We start from the raw sequence: 10,886 nt of genomic DNA, 5'->3' as shown, positions 1-10,886 counted from the left end.
ACTATCTGTTCGACTTGGTATTTAGCTGTGACACTCTGACTGCTTTTCCCAGACCTGAGGATTAGCTCTTTGTAGCTCTAAAGCTTGTCTCTCTCACCAACAGAAATTGATTCAATAAATGATATTATCTCATTCACCTTGTTTTTCTGAGTCATGTGCTACTTGCCAAAGTTGTTTTAAAAATATTTAGTTGCATTGTAATAATAAGCAAAGAACTCATTTCCTATCTAATGTTACCTCTCTAATGTTACAGCCGAAAGACAGTAGTTAAAAATACAAATCATTTGTCAATATATCATTGGCGAGGCTATTCAGATCAAGAAGGAACTTTGTGGGCTTGGATCTGTAGTCTTGTTGAGCAGCACTCCATATTAAAGGGAAGGTTGGCTGCAGCGGTGTCCATTTCATTTTATGTTGGTTTTGACCCTTGTGCAAAACTTCGGCACCTCTTCACTAGACATTTAGGGCCAAATCTAGAAGATCTCCTCTAATGTCATTGAGAGGTTATCTGAATAAAGAGTGTAAGATTTTGACTCTTAGAAAACAAACTGTTGTTGTTCAAATGAGTTTTTGACACACTGATCTAAATTTGTGAAATTTGCTTTTTCTAACTTTTCCCTTTTTAAAATTCTTTTCAGGTCAGAAACAAATTAGATGGACAGCTCTATGCAATTAAAAAAAACCTTATTAAGAAAGCAACCAAAAGAGATTGCATGAAGGTATGAATTTATTTTTCCATGTTCAGATTCTCTGTACTTACTGTAAGTGGTTCCTTATATAATTAGCAGTGGCATTAATTTGGTTATGGCAAAGTAGTAAGTGGGCATATCTTCTATTTTATAAATTGTGGATCTCATCATATGTTTCTAAACAGGAAGAATGTTTTATAATATTTTAGTGTATGTTTATTTAGCCTCAGTCTGAGTCTAATATAAAACATTAGTCTGCAAGATCTGAATTATATTATCCTTAATGCTGCAAAATAATAATCTGTCCTCAAATTTTTAAATTCCAGTAAGAGGTAAAATAACTATATCTAGAATCCTTTGGTTTTTTTCCCCTTTGGGTTCATCTTACAGTCAAATTAAAGGATGATTATAAAGTTGCTTTTTGGTCTTTTTTTTCAGGTATTGCGAGAAGTTAAAGTGTTGGCTGGCCTGCAACATCCTAATATTGTAGGCTATCACACTGCTTGGATAGAACATGTTCAACAAGCATGTCCAAAAGGGGAGTATTATTTGTTGTCATTGTAACTTCATACTTCCCATAAGCATGTCTGTTCTATTAATTTACGGAACACTCAACTCTCAGAATTGATGAAGGAACCAGAGATTTTTCCAAAGATTTTTTCTAAGAAGCATGACAATGGCTATCAAGTGCCCTTACCTGTTGCACTGTCCTGATCAAGAGATTATTGGGGGTATAATGGTTAATTTAAAAATGCAGGACATCTAAATCTACTTATTAAAATATTTGAGTAGGATCTTGGACGCTGCATAGGGTCCAGTTGAATCCAGTTTAAACAAAAAAAAAAAATACTCAGGCAAGGCATAGCAGTGTGGTAGGTGTAGAAGGGACTCTGAGGGAAGGACCCACTTGAGACCTTTGGACGAAAAGCACTGTGTATTAAGGAGGTTGAGAGAGAAGTTCATTTGCTAATAGATTTTGAAATCACAGATCTGTGGTGGTGTCTGGAGATCCCTTTCCAACTTTCCCCTCTTCCTAACTGCTCCAGAAAACTTTAGAAAAATTGATTCAGTCCAGAAATAGTTTAATGGCAAAATGTAAACTGCCTCTTACTTTGTTTTTCATATTAGGGTTTTTAAAATATTTGGTGAGGTAAATTGGGGTTTCTCTGTAGCTTCTGAGCTTTCTGTTGGCAGAATCTGATTTTGAGACATCAACTTCTGTCACTGACAGGGAGGCACTGTTTCTCTGTTTTTTTACCCCACTTCTTCTGTACTATGCATCTCCTCTTATTTTCCTTTTTCTTCAGTTTTCCCTGCCTTCTCACTTCATTACTTCTAGAATGCCTACATCATAGCCTCACAATCCTCTCATTATTCTTGCTGATCCTGTTTCCATGGCATAGCAGCACTCCTGTTTGTGTGTGTTACAAACATGGAGGGAAGAATGCCAGTAGGAAAGAATGATCAGGAAGGTGGTGCCACGGGAATGCACAAAGGCAACTTACTCATTGAGATGGAAAATACCACTTGTTATTTCTATTTAAAATACTTGTGAGATGTATCTTACAACAGTGATGTGGACCATATAAATATCTAGATTGATTAAATAAATTTTATGGTCTCCAGAGCTTAGAAAATAAATGTCCCACATTTGTCTCAGAAACTTCTATGTATGATAAGCCACTGAGTTACTGTTTTTCATAAATAAACTGTTTTATTAAAGTTACTTCCAAAATATGAGTTACATCTAAAATAAAGGGTTAGCTGGTGTACAAATTTCATTTGCTTCCCTTCTCTTTCACTAATTAAAAAAAACCTATTTCAATGTTAGCTGACATACTAATAATGCTTTCCTAAATATGAAAACTAAATTAACATATAAAAGAGAACCCAATACATCCCTTACAGTGAGAGTTTCTTTTCCCTATAACATTTGGTTTTTCTTATTAAAAAAAAAAGAGAAGTTTAAAATATTGCACTTTTGAGGGCTCTTGGTTGGTTGAATGAGAAATGCCCTATATCACTGTGTTTCCAGGGGTAAAAATATGAGGATGAATGAGGTTATGTATAGGTAAAACCCCTGCCCTTCGTTGTAAGTTTTACTAGTTTAATCATTAACTATAGCTGTAATGTTAATATGCAATGAAATATGTGCTTGTCCTGTTTTGTAAAATGTGACTTTTTCTGTTCATCTAATAGATAAGACAGTCCTGAAGTTGCAGTCACTCAAAAAGTCCTCTGACCAAGAGAGTCGCGAGTAAGTATTGCAGTGTTAAATGATAATATAAATCTGGGTTTAACGTAGGGTCTTTCTCCATGTAACATTAAATGTTGTAGAGTTAAACTTATATTACAGCAATATGACTTCCTTGTATCAAGTAGTGAACTATTAGGCATCAGTTATTCTTGTATGTGTTCCCCCTTTCATCAGATGTCTGAGAGTGAGAAAATTTGTCTAACATTCCTCCACCTTGGGAGTTAATAGAGTCTACCACAGTAGTATCTAACATTATTATTAGACATACAGACTTCACAAATTGTGTACTATTCACCAACAAGATTCAGTTCAGAGTTAGCATCGTTAGGGAGGTAGAGGGTTTCTATTCAAGAGAAAAATGTGAGGATTTGCCATCTCAAAGATGAGAGGGTGGGAAGGGGGGGAATGTAATAGCAACACTTACCAGCTGGAAGGGACATAGATGCAACAGACATCTGTCAAATGATCCACGTGGGGCTGTAACTGCTTGTCTCTGCCAAACTGAAAAGGTCAACTATCAGATATAAACCCTCGGAGGAGCCTTTTAAAGGGTGACTCTGCAATGGCAATTGAGCAGTTGTAAGGCTTCTGTAGGGAAGGGGCAGAACTCCTGCTTCTAAGGGTAAAACAAATATTAGATATTATCCCAGTTTTCCCAGGGTTTGAAATAGCCATATCTCTTTTTTTATAACATTTCCAGAATAAAAGCTGAAATGCAATTCTTACGTCCGCCTCTTGTGTTTAGTAGATAACATACAAACTGTATATACTTATTGATTTCTTCTGTTCAGAGACCAGTGTCGTATTCAAAATATGGAAAGCAGCAGTTCCATTATCTTTGCTGACCTTACCTCAGAAGAAATTAAATCTTTGGGATATACCTTTCTTGAGAACCAAGATAATAAATCAGTGCAGCATATGGATATAACAAAAGATTTTACCAGTGGAGATGGTGAAGAAAGAATAAAAATGAATAAATGTGAACCACTCACTGACTCACAAGAAAGTTGCATAAATAATACTGCCAATGGACCAGTTTATTTAAAAAATCGTCTATCACATGGACTTCATTCTAATATGAATAAAGATAGTATCATTTCAAGTGATTCTTGCACTGAAGACGAATGCTCCGAGAAACATATGTCTGTGCACAGGCAGTGTGAGGTAAATAAACCCCTCTTTAAATACAGTTAACTGATGTCTGATGTAACAATATGTGCAGAGTAGTCTTAAGTAAGTGTGCCCATGAATTATAACAGTGAATTCTATAAATAGTATGACTGGGATTGGAGCCAAAGTCTAGTAATTTTATCTCAATTGTTTTTTTGAGTGGATAACATAATTACAGGGATGTTCACCACAAGAGTTGCCAAAATTTAGCATTAAAGAGAAGTCTATAGTATTTGTAGCTTTGGCTCTCTTCAGTTAAAATTATACATATAATTTTAAAAATCAGAAATGCTATTCTTGCAAAAAACAAAACCCCAAAAACCCAAATACGCCAAAAACCTCCAGCATTCTGCACTAGTGACCAGTCCAAACATTGCTGACAAATGCACCTAAATGTGGAGTGTGTGCAAGTTTTCAGTTATCTTCCAGTCAGGCAATGTCACTTATGGAGAGGAAGAGAGAAGCAGAAGCAAGTGGAAGTGGGAACCACTTGGTGAAGTTTAAATACTGAGGAGAAAGACATAACTGAGCATCTAGGGTGGGGGTGGAGCTGCGTAGCCATGTCAGGAAGGTCTCAAGACTCTGCTGCTGTCAGAGTTCCCACATAATGAAATCCTCATTTTGTCATGGGAGGGTTGTTTCCAAAGATCTGCAGCTTTTATGGAAGTGTCCTCTGGAGTTTCTGAAGGGAGATGCAAGGAAAGAGAAGATACGGGGCAGTGCTTGTAGGAGAGTGTCAGAATTTACTGGCTAGTGGTGATAGGCTGGGTCAGGAGCCAAGAGTTCTAGGAGAGAGGGTGTTACGTGTGTAGAAATTAGCTGGTTAGGATTTAGTGGGGCTGGGTTTAGATTGTGCTGCAAATGGTGAAAAGGGAGTATAAATCGGGGAATTGAATGAGAGAGAAAGGAGAGATCAGGGCTTGTTAGTGGGAAGTAATCTTCAGGGGACAGGAAGCATAGAAAGTAAGAGAGTTGGGTGAGGCATGACACTGATGTGTATTAAAAGACTTAATTAAAGGTGCTACGAGATACATGGGTGAAATTTTGACTTTTAGGAAGTGAGGTGGAGTGGAGAGAGTAGGAAGTTGAAGAGAAGGAATCCGACATGGGCTCTGATTTTTGGAGGATTATCAGGGAAGCAGTTGCAGGACAGGAAGCAGAGGTTTTACGTGTGTAAAAGAAACCAGATAGAAGATACTGTATTAACACATTAATTGTATATTTAATATTCATACTTCTGAGGACTTAGCATGTGTTCAGTTGTACAAAATGCTGCTCTTTTTTGTTCCACCCTTCAAAAGTACACATAGGCTTTCCAAGCAGATCCAGCTAGATGAACGCATGCCATGTGGGCTGCAAGTGAATCCATGAACACCAGGAAATATAAATTCTATCCCCACTTTCTTAACAGAATAAATAAATAAAAAGTTGTGAAAGTAGAGAGAATATTTGAAAGTAGATTTCTGTTTTGAGTTTCCAAAGTGGTGTTAATAAGAAAACTTAATTTAAAAAAAAATTAAAATGCTATTTAAAGCTGATCATTTTACCTTTAAATCAGAGATATGTCTTGTTTCTCAAAATATCTGTTGTGTAAGTTTTTAAAGATGTTTGCTACAGGCATCTAATTATCAAATGAACCAACACACTTTGAGAAATTGAGTATGTAATTACATACTCAATGTGCTTGTCATGGTCTAATTCCCCACTCTGAACCTTAGCGTCCAAAAGATGGGGTACCAGCATGAATTCCTCTAAGCTCAATTACCAGCTTAGTACTTGTAGCGCTGCCACCAACCAGGATCCAGTGCACCTGGTACACTCTGGTCCCCAAACCTTGCCCGGGGAACCCCAAAACACAATCTCTGGATCTTAACACAAGAAAGTAAACCCTTTCCCCACCAGTTGCATCTCCCAGGCTTCCCCTCCCTGTTAACCCTGAAGAATAACTGTGATTCAAATTCACTGAATCCCCAAAAACAGAGAAGGAAAATAATAAAACACTTCTCCCTCCTTCTCTCTCCCTGCCAAGAAAGATATACCTACACGAGAGAAAATTACCTTTCCTCCTCTTTCCTCACTTCTCACCCACTCAATTCCTGGTGGATCCAAACCCAGTCCCCTGGGGTCTCAACCCGAATAAAAAACAATCATAGTCTTAACAAGAAACCTTTTAATTAAAGAGAGAAAAAGACAGTAAAAATTATCTTTGTAATTAAGATGGATTAGGTACAGGGATTTTTCAGCTACTAGACACGGGAATACCTTCCCAGCCAAAAAAAAAAAAAGAAGTAATACAAGTACAAAATAAGATCTTCAGCAAAATACAAATTGAACTCCTCCAGCCAAATACACAATTGAACTTTGCACCAAAATGCAGATTTGCAAAAATAAAACAACATAAAGCCTAACTCACCTAACTACCTAGTTAAATTACTATTTTTGAACTTATAAGAGCCTGTATTGGAAGAAAACTGGTTCACGTCTGGTACTCACAAAGAACCCCACAGAGAGAACAACAACCAAAACTAATAGCGCACACAGACACTATCCCTCCCCTCAAAAATTTGAAATATCCTGTCCCCTGATGGCCTCTGGTCAGGTGACAGCCAGGCTCACTGATCTTGTTAACCCTTTACAGTCAAAAGAGATAGAAAGTACTTCTGTTCTATTAACTCCTACTATCTGTTTATGACAGTGCTAATAAATAATACAAGCTCTTCTGTTTCGGCTCCTATTGAAATCATTGGCAGAGCCCCCGTTGAGTTCAGTGGTGCAGGATCAAACTGCTAAAAGATGGAGAAACTATGTAATAATATGTTACAACACCTGTATGGAACCAACTACAGTGTCTTGCCTTATCAGTTGGGGTATGGACTGCAGCTGGGTAGCTATCAAATTTGACATAATATCTTAAAGGGACATTGTTGGCAGCTGAGGTCCAATTTTAGGGTTTTCCTGTGGGGATATGAAATTGATAAATATGATCCTAAATTGAAAATAGCATTTCATCTCAACAGTGATTGCACCCAGCCACTGCAGGGTTGTATTAGTGCATCATCATCAGAAAATCAAACTGACTATAAGGGAAAAAATAAATTGACTAGTCCAGTCTGAATGCATTTTGCTCTAAAGGCAATGAGATCCAGTGTTTTCTTGATTCTGGTATTATTTTTATCAAAACAAGTATATTTTCCAATATTGATATTCTTGTAAATTATTTTCCTTGATCAGAATGCTTCCCTACCCATCTGAAAAAGAAAAAAAACCACCACTAAAATCTTTCCATAGACACACTTAGATACTCCTTGATATCTTAAGAGCATATGTCAAGTTGTTGTGTTAGCTTTTTTATTATTTTATCATCATCATTCTGGGACCAACATGGCTAGAACTACATTGCATACAGCTTTTATGCTTTTTAAACAATTATTACTTAGTAACATTTGAGGAATAAGGAAAGCAAAATAATTGTACATTCTCTTCTCTCACCTAAAAACACAATAAATTTAATACCACTGTATCTGCCATCCACTCTGTACTGAATCTTAGTTTAAAACTGCAGATCATTTGTCTTGAAACAAAATAAACTTATATAAGTGATCATCCCTTATATTACAGTGGAAAAAATATGTAACAATATTTTCCTGTTAGATGGAGTATTGTCTGATGCTTCATATACAGATGCAACTGTGTGAAATCTCCTTGTGGGACTGGATTGTTGACAGAAACAAAAGATGTGGTGAGCGAACAGAGGAATCTTCCAGTAAGATTTATACTGTTTGTTTTTTAAATATAAATACAGGGCAAAAAACAAATATATTTTGATTTTCTATTTGGAAGTCAATGTGTTTGATTTTATACGTTATTGATAGCAGTTAAAAACATGGACTTTGGTTATTAGGCCCTTTCCCCTTTTCATTCAATCAGAATAACAGTAATTTAGTAAAATGTGTGTAGTCTATACAGATGAGGTGTTTGTAGAAGAGACTTAAAGTTCACCCAAAAGTGATAGGTGAAAAACTATGCATGAGAAGTAGGACTGATGTGGAGAAGTAGAGCTGCTGTTGAGAAAGTCTGTCCCTTTTCAATGAGCAGTTTAGATTATGTAGATTTTGTTCCTTTTCCAGAACAATTTCAGTTGATCAGAATGAGCTATGTTCCAAAACCAAGTGTAATAATTCCTAATTGTGGTTGCTTGGTCTATTAAACATTAGTTTTCAACGACAAGGAGATAGCTTTATAGTTTATTCATTTTCTCTAATGCACTGCGTTACAACACAATTGAAAGCTTTAAAATTTGTTCTTGGAAAAACAAAAAACATCCTACAGCATTATTTTGATTGACCATAGTGGATTTAACATCTGGTCGCTATAGGAGCAGTTCTTAGATGGTGATGTCAGCAGGCTTCATTAACTGTTGATATCTAGAGGGACAGGTCTTTTAGGGACAAAGCTTTAAAGGTATGATCTACCCCTTTCGTAGTTAGTGTGAAAAGAAATCTGCTTAACACAGACTGTTTGATAGAGCTATAAATCTTGAAATGAAAAAATGTGGCTTTAATTTGATGACTTCTCACATCACTTTTGAGATCAGTTTTTTTGTTACGTTCTTTGCATGGAGTGAGATTTCCTAGCTGCTTGGTTTTTATTTGTTTCCCCTTCCCTCCCTCCTTTTCCTACCTACAGCTAGTCTTTTTGGTCTCTTAAAGTAAGCAAGATTGGGCCTGGTTGAGAATTGGATAGAAGAACTCCAGTATAATTTGTTCTTTCTTTGAAAAAAACATTGACAAAGACTCACACAAGAGGATGTTAGTGAAACCAAGCAGTTATGGGGTGAAAGGTAAACTACTACCATTGATTAGAAACTAAGAAACAGAGTAGGAATAAATGGTCAGTTTTGAGTGTAGCAAAAGGTTAACATTGGTGAGCCTCATGGTTCTGTACTAGGAGCAGTGTTTAATATATTTATAATCTGGAAAAAGAGTAGAACAAAATGAGGTGGCAAAATTTGTAGATGACTGTTTAGGTTAGTCAAAGCTAAAGAAATCTGAAGACCTAAAAATGATACATGAATAGGCAGTATGATCATAGATGGGTTAGGCTCTATAAAGAATAGAGTATAAAATAATACAGAAAATATGCCATTATATTAAATTGGCATGCCCTTACCTGGAATACTGTGTTCAATTCTGGTCACTTGATCTCAGAGATATAGCAGAAATAAAAAGGGCTCAGTGAAGAACAGTGAAAATGATTGAAGGCACAGAAAGACTTCTGAATGAGGAGTGACTGAAAAGACAGATTATATAGTTCAGAGATGAGACAAATACGAAGGAACATGATAGAGGAATAAAGAATGATGAATGATATAAAGATGTCAGCCATTTTCAACACCATCTTGTTGGAGCAGAGATCAGTAAGACAGGCACATCAATGTTTAGAATTTCAAAGCAGTGAAAGGGATTTAGCCATATCTTCTCCATGAATAATAGCGGATGTGAGGTTAAATCTCTTGCATTACTTTGAAACTCTCAACCCATGATTCTAGGAGAGAGAATAACCTCTTACCTGGAAGTTTTTCAATTTTAATCTTTCATATAACATTTTTGGATCCTCCTTAGGAACCAGAGGACCAGGAACTTCTGTGATTTTTAACTCCACAGGACATTTCAATCAAATCGAAAAGCAACAAATTTAACACTAATAAAAGTAAATACTTTTTTTTACTTAAGACATAACTTGTGGCAACAGTTTTCATAAGCTAATTATCATTGATGCTTAGTAAGACTCAGAAGTGAATTAGACATATGTATAATGAGCACATTCACAGTTAGATTAGAGCAAAAGGATATAAACTCTTTCTTCAGAGCTCATACACCAACCACTATCTTAAAGAAGAAATTTCCTGTTTACAGCATGGGAAATCACTTTTAACCTATGCTAATTTTATTTAGACTGTCTTCATGTTTGCAGATAAACTGACATGCCATTTTAACATAGATTTACAAAACATTTTAGTTTTAGTAAAATCAGCTGAAATAATTAAATTTAAATCGTTTTAAGGTCCTTATCACCTTGTGGATGTCAGCTGGACATCAAAAATTTTTCAAGAGTTACTGGAAGGAGTATACTATATCCACAGCAAGGGAGTCGTACATCGAGACATTAAAGTAAGTTGAAAAATCATTAGAGGATGCAGTGTGGCCTAGTGGATAGAGCACTGGACTTGTATTCAAAAAACCTGGGTTCTGCTATCAACTTTGCCACTAGCATGTTGGGTGACCTTGGGCAAGTTGTTTCATCTCTCTGAGCCTCAGTTTTCCCATCTGTAAAATTGGATAATGATTCTGACTTCCTTTGAAAAGTGCTTTGAGATCTACTGATAAAAAATGCCTTATAGGAACTAGGTATTACTATTCAAGATAGGAAAGACCATTTGTGTGATGGAGTTGCAGATAGTGGCTCCATAGCTAAGGCTGAGCTGAGTTTTGCACTTAAAGATTCAATCACTTAATGTATGAAGAATATACTGCACCTTCCGCAAAATTACAGCACTTCGTGACAGAATGAATTTGCTGAAAATTTACAAGTAAACTTATTAATTAATTTGAGTTAAAATTAATTAAAATAGGTTCCTTTAAGAAATTTAGCACCGTTTGTCAGACTGTTATGTCCCAAATGATCTCAGGTTAGGCATTTTCTATCTATAAGGCTATGTTTTAGTCACGGGTATTTTTTAGTAAAAGTCATGGACAGGTCACGGGCAGTAA

General features: G+C 36.1%; 1 protein-coding gene and 1 long non-coding RNA gene across 2 annotated transcripts in view; both read left to right on the top strand.

Moving 5' to 3' along the window:
* The window catches only part of EIF2AK1 (eukaryotic translation initiation factor 2 alpha kinase 1), a 54,602-nt gene that overhangs the window by 31,423 nt on the left and 12,293 nt on the right, over positions 1 to 10,886 (top strand). Inside the window, exons 8-11 of the mRNA XM_075069228.1 lie at positions 2,887 to 2,946; positions 3,738 to 4,110; positions 7,768 to 7,879; positions 10,180 to 10,286. Of these exons, the coding sequence (XP_074925329.1) occupies positions 2,887 to 2,946; positions 3,738 to 4,110; positions 7,768 to 7,879; positions 10,180 to 10,286 (652 nt within the window). The remainder of the gene's footprint in view (positions 1 to 2,886; positions 2,947 to 3,737; positions 4,111 to 7,767; positions 7,880 to 10,179; positions 10,287 to 10,886) is intronic.
* On the top strand, positions 637 to 1,227 carry LOC142047306 (uncharacterized). The gene is made up of 2 exons (XR_012656496.1): positions 637 to 719; positions 1,128 to 1,227. It is a non-coding gene; the product is annotated as an uncharacterized LOC142047306 (long non-coding RNA).

The sequence above is a fragment of the Chelonoidis abingdonii genome, chromosome 9, assembly GCF_003597395.2.
Source record: "Chelonoidis abingdonii isolate Lonesome George chromosome 9, CheloAbing_2.0, whole genome shotgun sequence".
Classification (NCBI taxonomy): domain Eukaryota; kingdom Metazoa; phylum Chordata; order Testudines; family Testudinidae; genus Chelonoidis; species Chelonoidis abingdonii.
This window is presented reverse-complemented; position numbering and strand designations above follow the sequence as displayed.